Source organism: Achroia grisella, unplaced genomic scaffold, assembly GCF_030625045.1.
Source record: "Achroia grisella isolate CSIRO2021 unplaced genomic scaffold, CSIRO_AGI_Agris_v1 utg1295, whole genome shotgun sequence".
Taxonomy (NCBI): domain Eukaryota; kingdom Metazoa; phylum Arthropoda; class Insecta; order Lepidoptera; family Pyralidae; genus Achroia; species Achroia grisella.
In genome coordinates this window covers 1,012,165-1,033,782 of record NW_026712613.1, presented here as the reverse complement: position 1 = coordinate 1,033,782, position 21,618 = coordinate 1,012,165, and the positions used below count along the sequence as shown (strand labels likewise).

Sequence of the window (21,618 nt, the reverse complement as noted above, 5' to 3'; positions counted from 1 at the left end):
TAGCAATCCATCATGAAATATTATACATATTATGCCCAACATATGACATTTCGTACCAATAATGTCGACTATAAATATCTTGTTATAATTGTGTTCAGTGATTGGAATGACGTCATAAACTGACGCCATGACACCGCTGTTCGAAATTTGAAATACAAATTTTGCTATTAAACTTATTTCAAGCTATTATTTTTGGCAATAAGAGACCCGTAAGTACAATATAGCTTCAAAATAAACCACCTTGCCGATTATTGCATCTGCTTCCCAAACTCCACCAAATATTAGAACACGAAACTCGTATTAATTAATACAAACATATAAACATATTATATATTAATAGAATATACATTACTTACTTTACACGTGGAATTTCTGGGATTTTCAACATATACAGCGTCCATTGTTGAAATTGACTATATCGAGAAATCACCACTACATATGATAAGTTAACATTATGTATGTACGTAGGGTCGGAATTTTGCATTTTCCGTGCAGGTGCTGTTGTTAGTCGGGCGCGTTGAGTAGCGACTGTGAGTCGAGTAGTTGGCTGGCGTCGATGAGACTAACCTGTAAATAAAGTTTTTTAAATATTGTAATGTGTTTGAAAACATTATGAACATTAAAAGTTACTACTATTATAATGTAAAGGGTTTAGCATTCCCTACCTTTAAAATATTAATAACTAGCTGTACACGCGACTTTGTCCGCGAGGAATTTAACTTTATTTTTCTACAATAAAATTAGCCAAGTTACTCCTTATTACATCAGCTACCTGCCAAAAAAATCTCGTCAAAATCGGTCCAGCCATTTCAGAGATTAGCCGGAACAAACAGACAAAATTAAAAAAAAAATTATATGGTGTATGTACCGTATTTATATTCATATGCATGTAGTAAAAAACGGTTATTTCAATATTACAAACAGACACTCCAATTTTATTTATATGTATGTATATATGAGAGGAGGGGCGTATTCCTTGGGTTACGGTGTGGATAAATTAGCAGAGGAATTGGTAAAGAAGGAATCGATTTTCTTTACAGTATTTCTTACGATATTTATATAGAATATTTATTTCGAAATATTCTTTATCTGATGTACAATTGTGTCATTTTTGAGTCTAGAAATATCGTCGACGTACATACAATCGTAACGTATACAAATCCTCGATTCAGATCGGGTGACATCGTTCTGTGTAATCAGGGAACATATTAGACATTCTACTTTTGAGAGGCACCTTGGTTTTGAATAACGACCGAAATGCAAATTTATATACATAGACCCAGAGTTCTCTTTACGTTACATACTTGCATAGCGTCGAGCGTGCCGGTGACGGCCTCGTTCTGGAACTGGCTGAACGGGAAGAACCTCGAGACTGGCGGTCGCGTCTGTTCCACTTCAGTGCCGTTGGATTGCCGGTTGCTCAAGATCGATAGAGACGACAGTCTGTCGCTCAGGCGCTTTATCTGAAGGAGATAATGTACTTGTTACCAGTTTTATATCTGAGTCTTTTTTATGTTATTATTTATGCATTTAAATCGATTGTCTAGTACCCATAACACAAGCTCTGCTTACCTTGGTACTATACAATTCATCAGGAGTTATTTATTTACTTATTTAGTCCAGGTGTGAGTTGCAATACTGACCTGGTCCCTGAGGCCGTAGTGCATCATGTGGTGCTGCACGGGCCCCGTGTTCATACTATCTAGCGGCTGCAGCCAGCGCTCGTAGCACTGCGCCCACAGCTCCACACGGCCCACCGACACTGCTGGATGCAGCCGCTGCAGCGGTGGCCGCTCCTTGCCTGACTGCTTGGCCGATATCGAGGACATAGCTGCACGGGATATAACGTTTAGTACATGTACTAACGGACTCCTTTACGTTGCGTCCCCAAATGTGTATATACTGTTTTATATACAAATAGCTGTGCTCGCGGTTTTGCCTGCGTTATATTTCCATATATAAATTTCAATTAAAAATATAGCCTGTGTGTTATTCTGATGCATAAGCTAAAATACTGTAAAGTTTCATCAAAATCCGGTCAGTAGTTTTTGCGTGAAAGAGTAACAAACATCCATACTGAGAATCTTTCGTGTTATAATATTATTAAGATTATGCAACTTTAAAAATATGTTCAAAAACGTTAGTTATTTATTAATAACTAACGTTTTTGAACATATTTTTAAACTATTGTTTAAACGCGAAATTTTGTGAGATGGATGGATGTTTGTTCACAAGTTCATTCTTCTTGTGATGAATCTGCGTTCTGAATGAGCGGTAGAATCAGAATATGACTATTCAAAAGTAATGAGTTTATTTGAATAAACATTATTTCTATTTCTATTTAAACTTAAAGAGATAAAATCTACAGTTTTATAGAGAACATAAACATCGAAGAAAGTATGTTAAAGTTGATATTTTATGATTTTTTTAATACCCGAGCGAACCCGGGTCGTGCCGTTAGTAGTTAATACTTACATATCCGTTGTTTGGGTACGGGCATGTAGTTACATAGTCCATACAAGGGATTGTAGAACAAGGATTTGTCCTGATCGGAAAACTGCTCGCTCCAGTCCCACAATGGTCGTTGTATGTAATTCTGATAAACAATATTATTGTACGTAAAATATTCTGACTACATATAGTAATTTTTGTAGCTGTGACGTGGTCGAGTGGAATGAGTATGCTCACTAACATGTCCAGACATGTGGCGGCGTGGTGGGCCGGGTCATTAGGCTCCCTAAAATATGGTCGAGCGCAGTGATGGCTGGCTCATCCGTCATACTCATGAACGAGTGCTGCTTGTAGGGATTGGTCTACTCTTATCACTACGACTGATTTAATCTTTTTGCATATTTATATTTGACCCAAAATATTTGTGCTGGTTGGTAGTTTGTATTCACACGTTTCGACTTGTAAATGTAAACTTACAAGGATTATTTAAAAGAGCAACACACAAGTTTCTTGTTCGTTCTTCTTGTGATGAGACAGCTTTCCGAACGAGTGGTAGATAAAAAACAAATTGTTATGACTATAACGAATAAATTGAATAAATAAATTGTTATATATAATGATTTTCTATTCTATTCTATAAATAGCATTTAATTTTTGACGACCTCGGTGATCTAACGGTCTAGCACACCGCTTTACGTCCGATGGTCGTGGGTTCGATTCCTCGCACGGCACAAAATTTGTATTCATGAATATGATTGTTTGTATCGGTTTGGGCGTTTTAGGCCTGTGACTTATACAAGAGGAGCGTCTGGTCCGCAGTGAAGTACCGCCTCGCTCTATTGAGCACACCAAGCTTTTTGACCTTTTCTTCGAGGTGACTACGGAACTCAATTGTGCTAGATATGTTGATACCGAGAATCTCAATACTCTTAGAGATGGTAATGGGCGTGTTCTGGAATTGCGGAGCCACAGCATAAGGTGTTGTCTTAGCGGTGAACGCGCAGGCTTGTGTCTTGGTAGGGTGAATTGAACTAAGTTCAGTCACCCCCAATCGGAGACTCTGGTGTCTACTTTGTACTTTATCTTTACTGAAATTAGACAATGTACCTTGAAAATGTTAGGGGCCCTATCCCTGGGACAGTTGTAGAGAAAGGTGTCGAAGGCGTGATTGTGCGCGCAGTCCCACAACGTGGTGAGGTAGGTCTCGGTGAACTCGAAGCTGGAGGGAAACTGCTGTACCAGTTGCCACACGCAGTCCAGGAACAGCAGGAACACGGGCGCGGTCTGCGCCTCAGCCTTCCCCGGGCCCATGCCCGACTCCAGCAGTTCATTCGACACCGGCGGCGGGAGACCAAATCTGGACAATGAAAATGACACTTGAGGTCACTAAGAATAAGATTTATTTTGTTTTGATATTTAGATATTTGTCAGTTTTATGTGACGTCATGAAATTTTAAACCCACACCTCTCGTCACACTATGTCGACCTCCTCCTCCCCTTGTCACACTATATCGATGCCCTACTCCCTTTGTTACACTTTGTCATAGCTCCACCCACGGTCTTAATATATATATTGCTCCTAATAGTGATATATATTGTATGGTAATACCTATCACAGAAGGGGTGACCAAGAGCGATCCACTCTTTTTGTATGAGCGACTGGAAGCCAGATATGGTGCGGTAGTGAGGGTCCACAAGCAGCTGAGTCAGGGAGGACACCACAGCGCAGTAATCCACACCTTCACCTGCAAACACGATAATTAATACACCAGAATCCATACTCATAATATATATACATTATACATACATAGGAAATTAGTACAGTGAGTCGGTAGGACTTTATTATAGTGAGTGGGTAAGACATTACTACAGTGAGTCAGTAGGACATTAGTCCAGTGGGTGAGCAGGACATTAGTATAGTGGGTGGGTAGGACATAAGTACAATGAGTCGGTAGGACTTTATTATAGTGAGTGGGTAAGACATTACTACAGTGAGTCGGTAGAACATTAGTATAGTGGGTGGGTAGGACATTAGTACAATGAGTTGGTAGGACTTTATTACAGTGAGTCGGTAGGACATTAGTACAGTGGGTGGGTAGGACATTAGTCCAGTGCGTGGGCAGGACATTAGTGCAGTGGGTGGGTAGGACATTAGTCCAGTGCGTGGGCAGGACATTAGTACTGTGGGTGGGCTGGACATTAGTACAGTGGGTGGGCTGGACATTAGTACAGTGGGTGGGTAGGACAGTAGTACAGTGGGTCGGTTGTCATTAGGACAGCGGTTCGTTAGGACACTAATACAGTGGGTCGGTAGGAGATTAGTACCTTCGATTAGGACGACAGTGACGTTGTTTGCTAGATTTTTGGCCGCGTCGTCCGCGAACGCTAAGCAGTACGCCACGTACCGCAACCAGCGGCTCGAGTCCAAGATCAAGTAATACTTTGAGTCTTGTTCCTGTTAACAGAAGACTATAATAAAAAATATACCTTCAATACTATTATACCAGATGGGGTAGACACAGATATTATAAACTGTAGACGTGGCTGGTGAACGCAATACTTGATAATACAGTCTCGGTTATTTAGCGGATTAGAAGACCACTTTATTTGCATTGGTAGTGGATTCGATATCCACACAAATACAACCATTTCAATGTATTGTATTCATGAGTATATGTACGGACTGTATGGCCAACTAGTCGTAAGCTGTTGTAGTTTATTCATGTAGTAATAAGAAAAAAGACTAGGTAAACGGAGAAAAATATATATTAATATAGACTACTGACATAACAGAAAAGAATGAAAGTGACAAACAAGAATCTACAAAATGAACTATAAATTTTAAATACAAAATTACAAAATAAAACATTTCTTCATTAGCCAGTTACAACATAAGAGAAGCAGAACAAGTATTATGGGTGTTAGCAGTATGATTAGGGGCTGTATTTATATGCCAGATAAGTTGTTTAATGTAATAAAAGAAATTTTCCGACATATATAATTGTGTAGAACGGTATATAAAAATTAGGGATCAGAAGTACAACAGTAAATTAGTAATTCTGCAGAAGAAGACATTATGCAGTTAGTTTTTTCCCGCGCAAACGCAATGCGCCACAGATGCACAAATGTTGCACGGTGCGTAGATGCAGTAGGATAACTAGCGCGTCATGGCAGTATGCGCGATGTTAATACTATGAGTATTAACAATGGGTACTAGGCAACTGATATTAATACTTAAATATAGTTTACCAGACCAATAGAAACAACAGCATCAACTCATGAATACAAATGTTTGTATTGAGCATAGAAGTAAACCAGTGATCATCGGAAAAATGACGGTGTGCTAAACCACTAGTCCGACACCACCAAGGCCGTCAGTTTCATAAAAAAAAAACAAGTTCTCACCCAAAAGTTCCTAATCGTTGTGGGCGTGCAGAGGTCAGTCAGTTTCTTGAATGATGACTGCAGCGTGGATATGGACGGTAGGATATTGGTTCCCGGGCTATTAGATATAGAATTTCGGCAGAGGTCTATAATTTTGAGTGACGTCAGGTATGGATGACTCTTCCGAACCTGTAATATTAAAAAAAGAATGAAATGTCGTATAAAACATATTCTTTATAAAAAAAAGCTGCCTTATTGTAATTTTAAATGTGTTCTTTAATATACTATTTATGTAGTAAACTAAGTATACCAGGATTCATATTATATAAATCTATTAAGGAGTTACATAATATCTCTTTGAATTAGCCTATGTGTTATTCTGATGTATAAGCTATATTACTGTAAAGTTTCATCAAAATCCGTTCAGTAGTTTTTGCATGAAAGAGTAACAAACATCCATCCATACTAACAAACCTCATTTATAATATTAATAAGATTCTATATAACATACCAGTTCTAGTACGACGCCCTCAATTTTCGAAGCTTGCTCAGTTTGCAGCGGCTCCCCGCTCCGGAGCAAAGCTGCACCCTCCGGCCTGCCCCACACCCAAATCGGAATCCTTCCATTTCTGTAGTGCCTCGCGTACTCCAACACCTTGCAGTCCAGCAGTGACATTGGTATTATCAACGTGGGCGGTCCAGATAACATGAACGCATCGTGACCATCGTTAATGAGCGTTATCCTCCAGTGGGGACACTCAGACCGCTCCAGTTCCTTCTTCCAGTCTATCGTTCTGTCGAACATGTTCAAGTCTGTGGGCAGGGTCCGGTAGTATGGCTCTTTGTATTCATACGCGAATAGTAAATGGTGTCGTTTGGGAAACGCGTGGTGTAAGAGCGTGAGCGCGACCTTCCGCCCGTTGCCGATTAAGGAGTCCGCGAAGCTGAAGACAAATACTTTCATGTTCTGAAAAAGAGTAAATTATGAGGAAATTATTAGGACTTTTGGTCGCCCCGTGGTCGGAATCACTTTTGTAAGACTATAGACAAATACTAGAAAAGACAAACAGTATTAATCATGGTAGGCTGTGTAATATTTTTTTTATTAATCTCAACCAAGTCCAAACGTTGATTGATGCAAAAAATTCCTTATCCATACATATAAATAATATTGGAGTGTCTGTTTGTAATATTGAAATAATTTTTTACTACATACATGTGAATATATACACGGTACATATACCAAAATAACATTTTTTATAATTTTTGTCTGTCTGTTTGTTCCGGCTAATCTCTGAAATGGCTAGACCGACTTTGACGGGAGTTTTATTGGCAGCTAGCTGATGTAATAAGGATTAATTAAGGCTACTTTTATTTTAGAAATATAAAGTTAAATTCTATGCGGATGAAGTCGCGGGAACAGCTAGTCATCCAATAAAAGAAACACCCGATACACTATATTTAGAATGTTTCTAAGATTTGTAACATGAAAAATATCTAAATTAAAAACAATGCATTCAGGTTTTCTATGTGTCTATCTCACGTTTACGTTCAATGATTGATAAGGAGACGTCTATCTGATAACTTCTTGTTTGAATAGGATTTTTACAGTAGCGAAAAATGTCATGTTTACTGAAATTAACCACTGTGATTGTGTGTAGAATTTTGTGAGATAAGTATACATATAAATATTAATAAATAAAAAAATATAAATATTATAGAAAATGCTCAAGATGCACTAATTTTGTATTTTAAAGTTATTTATTATATATACATATGTATTGCACTTTAAAATACATAATTGAAATAAATATTAGAATATTATATACTTTTTAAATTTGACACAGTCATTATTTATACGTACAATTACTAAAAATCACGGGATCTTACCACGTATTTTTATGAATATTTCAATAATCTTTAATACTCAATTTACTGAGTTTCAATTACTATTGCAATATAGAAGGCGTGTGAAGGTAGACGCACATGTCTGCCCATAAAAAAGATTATATATACTGAGCGGAGTCCTGTTTAGCAAATACTTGTTAGTTATATCGGGTTTAATTATTGTTTTACTGCATAGGAGTGGCGGTGTGTGTATGTGTTCATTCATGTATACATACTGCAAAATTAATTTAATGTATGTATGCTAATGTTGATTTTTTTGCTAAATAAATGTATATTATTATTATTATATACCATCTACCCGCCGCTCTTCACTTCTCGTGAAACGTCACTCGTGAAATGCCGAAATATCGGGAACTCAATAAAAATAAAACGCAGTAAGAACCCGTGATTTTTGTTATTAGAAACATTGGTAGCAAAGAAGGCCGTATCTCTAAGACACAGGAAGTGGTATGTGGATCAAAGAAGTGCAGATAAAAAATGTAAGATAAGACGAAAGTAAAATAAATAATTAAAACCATAATTAAACTACAAAAGATAACCACATTCACTCTTACCTTGCATATAACCTGCAGCCCCTTAACTTTCTGTGGCATATCTCCGTAGGGTAGGAGACGGCGGCGGCGCACTAGGTCTCCCTCGGTCATCCATAGGGCTCCGATCCCGGTCAGAGGCACGTCGTACGGACCCAACAAGTAGTTCCGTTGCCCGCATTCCTGGAACATGTCATTATGACATATGATCATCCTGATCATCATTACAAAATGTACAAAAATAATGATAATATGAATATTCTTTTCTATTCTTTTTCTAATAATATTATTCTTGTTTCTTGTTATTAATAATAATGAATAGATTTTGATGAAACTTTACAGTAATATAGCTTATGCATCAGAATAAATAATAGGCTATATTTTATATCGAAATTTAACGCGAGTGAAACCGCGGGTACATATATAAAAATATATAATATATATAAATATAATATTTTAAACTAAAGTGGTAAAACTATAAATACCGAACACTGTCTACGCCTCACTCACATTTTCCTGAAACTGTTAGTGTAATAAGCAATTAATATTTAAATAAGAAAATTGTTTTGTAATTATACATAATCCATTATACAGACGACCTCGGTGGACTAGCGGTTTGAATTCCTCGCTCGGTACAAACATTTGTATTGTACAATATGTAGAAAATTTACAAAAAATGTATTTAAGTATTTAAAATCAGTTGTCTAGTACCCATAACGCAAGCTCTGCATTGTTTGGAACTAGATGGCGCTGTGTGAATTGTCCTGAGATATGATTATTATTACTTATACGCTACAAACCACGGTAAAACCTACTTTAATAGCATTGATAAGGACTAGCTGTACACGCGACTTCGTCCGCGTGGAATTTAACTATATTTATGCCAAAAAACGTCCCGTCAAAATCGGTCCAGCCATTTCAGAGATTAGCCGGATAAAATAGATAGACAGACAAAAATTAAAAAAAAATGTTATTTTGGTGTATGTACTGTATTTATATTCATATGCATGTAGTAAAAACGGTTATTTCCATATTACAAACAGACATTTCCTATTTTATATATATGTTAGATGTATAGATTACTGAAAAACTACTGGTGTTATGGGTACTAGAAAACTGTTATAAATACACACATACATTTATTATACACATAGTATACATTAAAATCACTAAGACCGATACAAACAATCATACTCATGAATACAAAATGTTTCTACCGTGCTTCCTCACAATATCGAACCCACAACCATCGATAAAAAGCCGGCGTGCTAAACCGCCTATTCAAAAGAAAATTGACTGAATAAATAACCAATTACTAGAAAAAAACATCAAAATCTGTATAAATAAATAAAATTGGGGAATATATCGAACCGTTCGCTAGAAACTGTTATCTTTTTCTATATAACTTGGATGTCAAACAAGCTTATCATCCGCTCCCATGAATTTAGTGGAAAATGTAGCTTATATATGACTTGAACGGTGTGGCATTATATTAAAAACTACTGGCCGGCCCCGGGTTTGTACGGGTGCTCAATACATTGTTATTATCTACTAACTATGCCCGCGACTTCGTCCGCTTGAAATAAGGATCTTTAATGACATTATATAATTTAAAAAAAAGAAAGAAAAATATTTCATTGTTCCAGCTTCAAAACAACGATAATACAGCTTCTAGCTCCAGCTTGGAAGAAAAGGAAGCAGTACTTATTACTTATTACTGGTACCTTTAATGGCATTTTTAATTATTTAGGCTAATTATAAACAACGAATGAAAAAAATTTCATCATTCCAGCTTGAAAAATGAGAACAATACAGCTTCTGGTTAGCTCTAGCTTGGAAGAAAAGGAAACAGTACTCATTACTGGAATAGGGACCATTGACGACATTTTTAATTATTTAGGCTTATTATAAAAAGTGAAAGAATGTAGTTTCATCGTTCCAGCTTTAAAAATGTCGATAATACAGCTTCTAGCTAGGTCTAGCTTGGAAGAAAAGGAAGCAGTACTCGTTACTGGAATAGGGACCTTTGATGGCATTTTTAATTATTTAGGCTTATTATAAAAATACAAAGAAAAAGTTTCATCGTTCCAGCTTTAAAAATGTCAGTAATACAGCTTCTAGCTAGCTCTAGTTTGGAAGAAAAGGAAATAGTACTCATTACTAGAATAGGGACCTTTGATGGCATTTTTAATTATTTAGGCTTAAAACGACGATAATACAACTTCTGGCTAGGTTTAGCTTGGAAGAAAAGAAAGCAGTACTCATTACAAGATTAGATCTACAAGCGAGGCTTTTTTTGTACTACGATGGTGGCAAACAAGCATACAGCACATCTGATGGTAAATGGCTACCGTAGCGTAGCCTATGGAGGCATTTGAGTACAAATATACATAAATAAATTATAATACAATCACATATCTGTTTATATTAGTTATTATACTTTACCGGTGCTTTTAAGTTTAACTGTGACTCAAGAAACGATATTTCTAGCATTGAATAGTTGTAATACATCATTTGTTTGTTATTTTCCTTACTTCCAAAGCATGTGAATATTACATCACTTTACCACAAGTCCCTATCATTTTAAAAACTATCTGGAAAACTGCTTAAAACTATTTATGAGGTTCTAGGATACATCTAAACACTATAATAATAACCCTCGACAAATTATAATTTTTTAGATAAAAAAAACTTGACATTCAGAAGCGGCTAAAATGTCCTACATGAAAAAATGATATTTGATTTTGATTTCATGTATGTAGAAAGCACCCAGTCAAATACAAACAATCACACTCATGAATACAATACTATAGATCCTGCCAGGTTTCTTGAAAAACCCATGCCATAGTCTCTCGAGAAACTCTTGGCAGGTACTTCGCATTACACTCTAGGGGTACACGGGAGGTAGCACCTCTGAAATTGCACAGTTAGAAAATTTTGTTGACTCGATTCTGTTATTTTTATTAGTACTTTGAAGGAAGGGGATTGTTAGTAAAGTGGACAAATAACAACATTCCTAGCAACGTTCAATGTCAGGTTGACCCAGGTTGTCGCAAATCCCCCTGGAAATCATCGTGATAAATTCCTGGAAAATCTGCCACTATGGGCTAACTGACCTGACCTCATGTTCATCTTATCATCCTCCACTGGTGCGTCGCCAGCGTAAACCGTTTGCGCAGGCGCGCACCATTTCATTATTATTTACAAAAAAAATAGAACTTTAAACTAAGGGGATTGTTAGATGTGGACAAATGACCCCATTGCTAGCAAAGTACTATGTCAGGTTGTTCCTGGAAATCATTATAATAAATTCCTAGCGAATTTGCCACTACGGGACAACTGACCTGACCTCGTGCCCCAGCAGCTAAACCATTAGCGCAGGCAGCACCATTCCATTATCATCATCTGCTTCTACCTTATCCCATTTATTTGGAGTCGGCGTAATATGTCTGCATGATTCCATTATCATCCGTAAAAACATAGTACTTACATCGTATTGCATGGGCTCGTATGGCACGAAAGACAGTTTGTAATTGGTGATGAAGAGGGAACCACTCCGCTGAATGCAGCTGAGCGGTGTCAGCATCAGCACACTATGAGCCGCGTTCACAACTAGTTCACCTGCAACAATAATAACACACCTTTACGACTGTAATCAAATGAAATAAAATCATGTAGATCTTTTATCAAAATATCTTTATTTACATAGGTCTACTAGCTGTTCCCGCGACTTCGTCAAGACAGATAGACAGATGGTAATGGTAAAAAATGACATTTTGGAATATGTAGGTACCGTATTTATATTGATATGCAAGTAGTAAAAAACTGTTCTTTCAATATTACAAACAGACACTCCAATTTTATTTACATGTACACCCGTGCGAAACCGGGGCGGGTAGGTAGTATTAGTATAAATTTCACGGCCGCGGTTGCTCATTGTGCAAGATCTGATCTCCACGCATTGAGATATTCATAAAAAGTTGAAACAGTTTCTGCTCCGGCGCATACTCAAGGCTGGAGAAACTTCAAACTCGAACAATGGAGTTTTATAATTTGCTGCATTCACAATCGACCCATGTGACCCATAGAGGAAATTAGCGCTGACAACACATTCACAAGCAGAAATTATCTTATAAACTTAATTTAAGCACTTTTGAATAGTCAACATTTTTTTTAAATCTACCGCTTATTCGGAAAGCTGTCTCATCACAAGAAGAATAAGCGAGAAACTTGTGTGTTGCTCTTTTAAACAATACAAGGATTGTTTAAAAGAGCAACACAGTTTACATTTTACAAGTCGAAACGTGTGAATACAAACTACCAACCAACACTAGTTTATTTAGGCTCAAATATAAAAACACAATAATATAACAACTTTAGAATAATCATTATATCTAGTCAAGCCGTAAGTTCTGTTATAAAAACCATCCTAACATTTTCATGTTATGACGGTTTTTGTAACAGAATATATAGTATATGTAGTATAATTTATACATTATACATATAAATAAAATTGGAGTGTCTGTTTGTAATATTGAAATAACAGTTTTTTACTACATGCATATGAATATATATACGGTACATATACCAAAATAACATTTTTTATAATTTTTGTCTGTCTGTCTGTTTGTTCCGGCTAATCTCTGAAATGGCTGGACCGATTTTGACGGGACTTTTATTGGCAGGTAGCTAATATAATAAGGAGTAACTTAGGCTACTTTAATTTTAGAAAAATAACTAAGTGGCGGGTACAGCTAGTAGTATATATAATTAGTCATTTTGCATTCCCAAAATACCAGTTACTCTGTTGATGTGGGGGCTCTCCCACCGATTGTTACATGTACGTATTACATGACGCACGCGTACCATGTGTTTTTGTATACAATATTCTCAATATTTCGGCTTTCGAGAGAATGTGGTTATAAAATTGATATGCATACTAGCTGACCCGACACCCGTTGTTTTGCCAAATAAATTTCAGTACTAATATTGCTATTAAAAAAATAGGCGTTGGCGATAGAAGGGTGGAAATTTTTAGTATTTTTAATGCCACATTATAAAAAATAAAATGTTAAAAAAACATTAGGTGGACAACCCTTAGCACTTATGGTTATGAAAAATAGATAGTAGCCGATTCTCAGGCCTACTGAATATTATAATTTCATAAAAATGGGTCATCCGTTTCGGAGGAGTATGGTAGCCAAAATTGTAATACAAGAATTTTATATAATATATAAGATATTTCAATATTGGAACAATTTCGATCGAATGTGGTTATAAAATGTGCACTTGTCTTGTAACTATTTCAGTTGTATGTATTTGTCGTTAGCCGACCAAAGTCGTCACATTTTCCCCTTTTTCGAAAAAAAAAATTAATTGCAGCTCCGCTCCTATTGATCGTAGCGTGATATTATATAGCCTAAGACACTCACAAATAACGTGGCTTTCAATCGGTAAAACAATATTGAATCAGTTCTGTAGTTCCAGGGATTCCCTGTACGACCTCAACTTTATAACATTGTTTACATCGACTGGAATTATTTATGTTGGAAATACCTATACTACTATCTACAACATTAAACTAATGCGTAATGCATACCTCTTATAGTTTTCCTGGAAGAACGCTTGCTTTTTCTCAATCGGATGCTCTTATTAAGAACAGAAACCCGTCAAGTGTGAATCGGACTCGCACAATTAATAAAAATCCAAATTAAATAAAGATTCCGAATAATTATAAGTTTGACTAGCTGTTCCCGCGACTTCGTCCGCGTAGAATTAAACTTTTTTTTTTCTAAAATAAAAGTAGCCTAGGTTACGCCTTAGTACATCAGCTACCTGCTAAAAAAAGTCTTGTCAAAATCGGCCCAGCCATTTCAGAGATTAGCCGGAACAAACAGAGAGACAAAAATTGTAAAAAATGTTATTTTGGTGTATGTACCGTATTTATATTCATATGCATGTAGTAAAAAACAGTTATTTCAATTTTACAACCAGACTCCAATTTTATTTATATGTGTATAGATAATATAGCCATTACACCCTGTGCTAGTTTTCATTAAGGTTCAGTCCAGTGAAGTCCATTCAGGATCATCATCATTATCGAGTATTACGAACAAATAATTAAAGTAAATTTTATTTTAATTATTCGATATTAAAGAACAATTTGATGGCAAAATAGAACAATATTTTATTATTTAATGTATTTTTATATTATTTTGTTTAATTCCGCGACCATTACCATGTGTGATACTAGAAATATTCAGTGCGGAAACCTGACCACCGCTACTGGAAGCGTTACGGCCTTATCTATTGGTGATCAAACTCCGACCGTTATTGGATCTACGCCCATATTGCGACACGTATTTCGCCTCTGAACGAGGCATCATCAGGCAATGAATTGAAATCGAATATCTATATTCATGTAGGTCTATTACTATTAGGCACATTGATGAAGAAAAAATATAATCCATCACATTTAAAATAAGTATTGTTGCTAAATAACAGTTTGTATGTAACGTGCTGCTATATATGTAATCCACTGAATATCTCCATCAATTACAGACTCTAATGATATGTCAAATCTACCGTCATTCCGACCTGATGGTAGATTTGACATATCATAAGAGAGAGAGAGAGATATACATATATAGCAGTAAATATAATTTACTTTCGTTCCGATCACAGCTGCACGTTACATACAAACTGTTATTTAGCAACAATACTTATTTTGAATGTGATGGATTATATTTTTTCTTCATCAATGTGCCATATCATAAGATGTGTGACATATCATAAGAGTCTGTAATAGACCTACATGAATAAAGATATTTTGAATTTGAATTTGATATAGCTTGGAAGACTAGTGTTGACTGTACGGCGACTAGACTACGACTCAACAAAACTAAACTTAATGCAATGAAACAAAATAATATAAATCAACAAAATAATTTTGGTATGCCATTAAATTGTTATTATATATCATACTAGCTACTCGCCCGGGTGTACATATATTATACATATAAACCTTCCTCTTGAATCACTCTATTTAAAAAAAACCGCTTAAGAATCCGTTGCGTAGTTTTAAAGATTTAAGCATACATCGGGACGGACAAACAGAGACAGCGACTTTGTTTTATATTATGTAATGATAATAATAATGAATTATAAAATAAAATTTACTAAAATTATTAGAAATCCGCAATGAATTGGACTTCCGCAAAATAATAATGTAGAAAAAATATTTTTTACATGTTTTTATTTAGGCCCACAATTAATTGAACAAACGGACCGACAAGATTAATGAAGGTTTCGGTACACTTTTTGTATTTAAAATAAGAATAAAGCCATAAAAAAAAGACTGTCAACAGATTGGTATGAAAGTATTCATTGTTAATGATTATAAGTAACCTTACAACATAATACAAAGTAGGTTATCTGCTTATCGCCTGAACTTGGTATTAAAGAGCCCGTTTGAAGGGCAAAACAAATGTTTATTTGTGAAGAAATTGTTGATTTTTTTACAAAGGGGCCGTTTATAAACTAGATAACATAAATTTTAGTAATTTATACTCTGTCTCATGTCACTGTTGGTCACACTTTAATAGCAAAATTTCGTGTTGTAATTCTAAAATTTTAATGTGACGAAAAATCTAAAACCTCACCTACTATGGTGGATAGTGTCCATAAATTCCATGATAATTTTACATGAAATTCCTGTCCACTCCGATCGATGCCCCGTCAAATTCAAAAAGCAATAGAAATTACGACGGCCTGAGCCAAGGTTCGAACCTCTAGCGGTGCTCTCAGACTAATGTCGTATCCGTCAAAATTGGTCTTCAGCCGCTCCATAAGTCCTTCCGCGGATTTGGAGTGTCATCTGCACCGTCCCTTATCGTTTGATGAAGATGTAAAAGGCCAGCAGCGGCCAACAGCGTTAGAACAGTTCGAAAAAAGTCAAACCCCTTGATGTGTACCTTTTTTTAGTTCAGCTTATCATCCTACCCCTCCTTAACTCCCCATAATATGGCGGGAAGGTTTGTTAGTAATGTGGCAACAGATGGTACATTGCTAGCAATGTACCATGTCAGGTTGACCTCCACGCGGTTCTCTCTGGAAACCATCATGATAAATTCTTGGTGAATATGTCACGATGGACTAACTGACCTGGCCCCATGTTCATCATATCATCCTCCACTGGTGCCCCGCCAGCGTAAACCGTTAGCGCAGGCAGGTACACCATTCCATTATCATCCATAAAAAAACTCCCCATAATGTCTATCATAATGTATGGGTGACACAAAAGTCGTCTGTATTTTTGTAAGTCACCTGTGTAAGCTGTATTGTGGCTTGAAGTGTGAGCTTAGCTCATGCTCAGTTAGTTAGTATATAATTTTGAACTTTATTCGTAAATACAGTAAAGTATTGACTTAAACAAAATATTAGAGATTACGAGTACAGTTACAATTAGGTTTATTGCTAAAAGCAATCTTTTCAAGGAAAACCATAGGAAGAATTTATTTTAAATATCGCACATGGTGTATGTAATAAGCAAACAGGACTAAAGTAAATAGTAACTAACATATAATGATGAAGGAAAAGGATTTATATACGAATGAATTATAGCTATGAAACTTATACACTCTTATCACACGAGATTATCACTCCATTTTCCATAAAAAATCCAAATACAAGGTTCAAAAATACTGCGATTACCACAACGAAGTACTAGGCTACCATAAATGGGGATACAGTTAAGCATACGTAATGAATATATTATTGTTTATTTTGCATTATTGGTCGACTCTATACTGTAAGATAGTTTATATTCATAGTATGTATATACACCATTTCCTTGTGTAGTTATGAGTATATCGAATCTTCCATCTTTAAACTACATATTGTAAAATTGGCCTTGCACACTCTGAGAAGACATTAAAAAGAAATTTAAAAATAATTTATTCATGTATGATATTTTAGTCGCTGTCAAGTCAAGTTTATTCTATAAAATTATTTCAGTACCGTCCAGTTCGGACCATAGGAACAATTGAGAAGAACTGGTAAAAATAAAATATTGAAATTTTTGTCAGACTTTTTTCTCTGTAAATCACGATTTTCTTAGATATAAATCAATAACATTATATCTATAGAAACATTTTATTTATAAAAATTACTTCGATATCTTAGATTAGATAATGAATCCATCAAACGATCTAAATTAACAATCTAAGCGCAGAACCCAATCCTATTCAAATGATTGCTTATACACATATGGCTGATTAACCGACTTCCAAAAGAAGAATATCCTAATTTTATTTAGTACTTTTTTATAGGCGAATGTATAGTTACTTTGATGGTTTTCCTTTTATTAGGAAGCTGTTGCTTCTCATATGGTCGCAGTTAATTTAATCAAGGCTTTACCAGTAATTTTTGGGTAATCCTTAATAACAACATAGTCGGAAAGGGTATTATACTAAGCCGCAAGGATATGTACATTTCGACACCAATTTATACTAAGCTAACTCGAATTTTCAGTAACTATTTACTACTTATATATTTCTTTACATTTTTTTTGTTATATATAAAAAACACCATAGAAAATAGACGAGGAAAAATGTTAGGACACTTGATACGGCACGATGATTTCATGAAAATTATTATTGAGGGGAAAATAGAAGACCAAGGCATAGCTACATCAAACAAATTGAGGACAAAATGGGAGTCGTGTCGTATCAAGAATTAAAGAGCATGATGGAAGATCGCGGAAAGTGGCAAGAGCTCCACCGACAAGAGCGTAGCTCTTAAATTATGAATGAATGAAAAAACACCATTTTAAGCAGTTAGCTTAGTATAAGTTGCTAGCAAATCGACTGCTTTAAGCAAGTAAATAATGTAGATGTAATAAAGCTTACCATTTAATAACTTTGGCTTCACTTCTTGTTTAGATCCATTCTTTTCCCCGTTGTTCTGGAAATAAAGAGCAATATATAAATTTTAGTACAATTATTTAATTTTAATGCCCAAAAATATAATCTGTAGAATAATAGAATAGAAGGATTTATCACGACGGTTTCCAGGGGGAACCGCGTGGAGGTGAACCTGACATGGTATATTGCTAGCAAAGGAGTTATCAGTCCACATTACTAACAGTCCTTTTTCCTCGGGACAATTGACACAGCGTCATCTAGTCCCAAGCTAAGCAAAGCTCGTGTTACGGGTAAAAGACTACTGATATAAATACACAGATCCTTTTTTTTAATACATAGAAAACACCCAAATCGAAACAAAAAATCATACTCATGAATACAAATGTTTGTACTGTGCGAGGAATCGAACGCACGACCATCGGAAGTTAGGAGGCATGTACCATCACTGCTGAACAATTCAGACATAAAACACGTAAAGTTGTTTGGCCGTTACGTAAGGAAAATATTGCTTATGATATTAATGTATATTTTGAATTTCTTGCATATAAACATTTCGTCTTTCCTTCCTTATTTAATGTTAACTGCTTTTAGCAAATTTTGGAATGTTTTCAAATATTTGTTAGCAAATTTTGTATGATGATGGAATGATGATTTATGTTTTTAGTTAAGTACTAGCTTTTGTCCGCGGCTTCGCTCGTGTTAATTTATCCCCTTAGAGGTGGAATTTATCAAAATCATTTCTTAGGGGATGCCTACGTCATAGTAGCCCGATTGATTTATTTGAAAAAATGTTAGATTATTCTTTCACAAGTAAGTATAAGACCACAAATATCCAGTGTGGTGGTCTAACCATCATCACAATAAACATAATTATGGTGATGGAAGATGGTGGCACTCAAGCAATCCGCCCATCTAATGGAGCTACAGCTTGTGTTATGGGTATCAGATAACTGATACTGATATGGACATTTTTTTTTCATAAATACATATTATAGTTACATAGAAAACAATACAAACAATCATACCCATGATTGTTTGTATTGTTTTCTACAATACAAATGTTTATGTAGAATACAATGTATGAGTAGAACCTGTGACCATTAGAAATAAGGTGGTGTGCAAAACTGCTAGACCACAGAGGCAGACAAAGTAATAAGTAGTCATTATGTAATTATTTAGGTTCCTGTGGTGGATGCGGTGAGGAAAACAGTTTCCTTAATAGAGATGACCTAATGTTGTTAGTTTGGCAAATTAACAAGTTGTTTATGTGTCATCCCATCATCACTCATGTTATACCTATTAATAAACAACAATTTCATTCATTACTTAACTTGTTACATTTAAATTATTGCATATAGTTCATTGTTGTTGTTGTCTCATTATTCTACAACATATAAGTACCAATACAAGTACTGTAGGAACAAATTATAATACTGGAGAGTAGGAAAAAAAATTGATGTTCATAAGCAGCTAAAATATTCTACATGAATATTTTTTTTGTTCCTGGTATATCCAAGATTAATATGTCCAACATTATTAAATAATTTTTTATTTTATTTTACTTACCAATATTGTTATAAAAATAGGAGTTGATAGTAAGGGTGTGAAAATTTAGGGCTGTATGTATTTTTAATGCCAAATATTAAAATAAAATTTTTGTGCTAATCAAAACATTCACAATATTTTTGGGTGGAAGCAGTTATTTCAATAGAATTAGATTTCATATAGGTACATGTTCTATTTTGTATATTCATATTCTAGATCTAGAGAGATTCAGACTCTAATCATACCAATTTTGATATAATATAAGCAACATAGTAGATTCAAATTTTAGAATTACTTACTATCTAGAATCTAGTATATAAGTGGAAGTTTTGAAGAACTTCATTAGTTTGTAGAAAAACATTGTTGCAGTTATGAGATGAGTATATATAACAAAAAATGCTATATTATACAATATATGGGGATTTAGTCTCTTTTTTTTTATTTTTATATCATGGAATCATTCTTCTATACTATAAACAGATTTGTTGACTATATAAAATCCCTTGAGAGGTTCTCCATTAAGAATCCAGCGTCCCAGCTTATGCCAGGTTGTTGAAGTTTGCTATTTTAGGTCTCATAAGATATACCATCTGCCCTGATAAAAACCATTGCTCCTAAGAATTTCCTTGAATTCTTGTCCCTGACGGGTCTAGGTAGCGAGCTCTAAAAAAGGGTGAATAGATCTATGTAGGTTCCAGTACTACAGGTCTTAACACATGATAATAGCCCAAAACGCTAAATACAATATTTTATTTTTTGGCAAAAAAATATAGACTGTTCAACTGACACTGATTATATATATATTTTATAATATAATATTATTATATGGATATGGATGATGATTTTTTTTTCAAATCTATATCTTGCAATCCATTCACCAAGCCTTTATCAGATTTGTTGTGGGACTCTGTTGACAGGAGAGAACTGCATCTCCAGTATGGAGACTGTCTCATATTACATTTTTTTTTACTAATCTCCTGATGATGACAAAATGGTAAACCCAACTGTGTTAATGGCATATATAAGTACATACACTGGCAAGGCACCAGGGGAGAACAGTAGGACAAGTATGAAGTCAGGCAAGGAATCATCAGGAATTAACTGCAATGTTTTCCAGGGGACTATGTGGAGGCTGATTTGACAAGCTCCTAGTATACTAGTTCACATTACAACAACCTCCTCCCCTGTGCCCATTATAATCCCTATTCTCGTCTAACTCTATATTTACCAACATGATCCTTAATCTATTTCTTATAATATTAATGACTATTAAAAGGAAAGTTTGTGGAAATACATGAAAGGATATTTGCAAAAACTACTGGACTGATTTGTATAAGATTTGGTATGCCTAGACATTATATTTTAGATTAAAAACACTTATGATACTTTTTACCAATGTAATACATAACAGCAGATACCGTTAGTTACGTTTAGACATACATTTCTTACTAGAAATTGAAACTGTTAACATACCACGGCCGTATTGATGTAACTCGTGAAGTTGGTTTGCGCCTTTTTCTCATTCATTGTTATCAAAAAACTTTCAATACGCACTGACCCACTTTAATCTATTTATAAAAATAACTTTTACTAATACGTATTATTAATATTCTAAATTCATTAAAGCGGCAGTAATTTTTTAATTAAATTAAAAAGAATCCGCATGATTCGTGTTTATATCACACAAATTTGATAACACCACACCAGTCACAAAACTTTCCAAGTGTCTGTCAGATCATTCCATATGGATGTTCCCATTTATTTTATAGTGATCGTTAAATAAAACATAATTAATAGCAAAAATAGGACAAACTAATTATATTTTCAATAAGATAAACATAAATTTTAATAAAATCCATGAAAGAAGTCTATAGTAT

General features: G+C 35.0%; 1 protein-coding gene across 1 annotated transcript; it reads right to left on the bottom strand.

Moving 5' to 3' along the window:
* Window positions 1–355: 355 nt before the first annotated feature.
* Window positions 356–21,535, bottom strand: LOC131855035 (myotubularin-related protein 10-B). Its single transcript, XM_059206247.1, has 13 exons — window positions 21,215–21,535; window positions 18,182–18,236; window positions 11,764–11,894; window positions 8,298–8,456; window positions 6,347–6,802; window positions 5,857–6,024; window positions 4,777–4,906; window positions 4,061–4,196; window positions 3,559–3,808; window positions 2,476–2,596; window positions 1,644–1,831; window positions 1,305–1,463; window positions 356–567 (listed from the first exon to the last, which is right to left on the bottom strand). The coding sequence occupies exons 1-13, from the start codon at window positions 21,266–21,268 to the stop codon at window positions 505–507; spliced, it is 2,070 nt and encodes a 689-aa protein (XP_059062230.1). The 5' UTR covers window positions 21,269–21,535; the 3' UTR covers window positions 356–504.
* Window positions 21,536–21,618: the final 83 nt, after the last annotated feature.

Excerpts from the sequence above, each read along its gene's own strand:
- LOC131855035 (XM_059206247.1), bottom strand. The coding sequence starts at position 21,268 with ATGAATGAGAAAAAGGCGCAAACCAACTTCACGAGTTACATCAATACG. Across the intron at positions 4,907-5,856 it reads CAACGATTAGGAACTTTTGG|GAACAAGACTCAAAGTATTA; the intron begins GTGAGAACTTGT and ends TTCTGTTAACAG. Across the intron at positions 1,832-2,475 it reads CGTACCCAAACAACGGATAT|CTATGTCCTCGATATCGGCC; the intron begins GTAAGTATTAAC and ends TATCCCGTGCAG.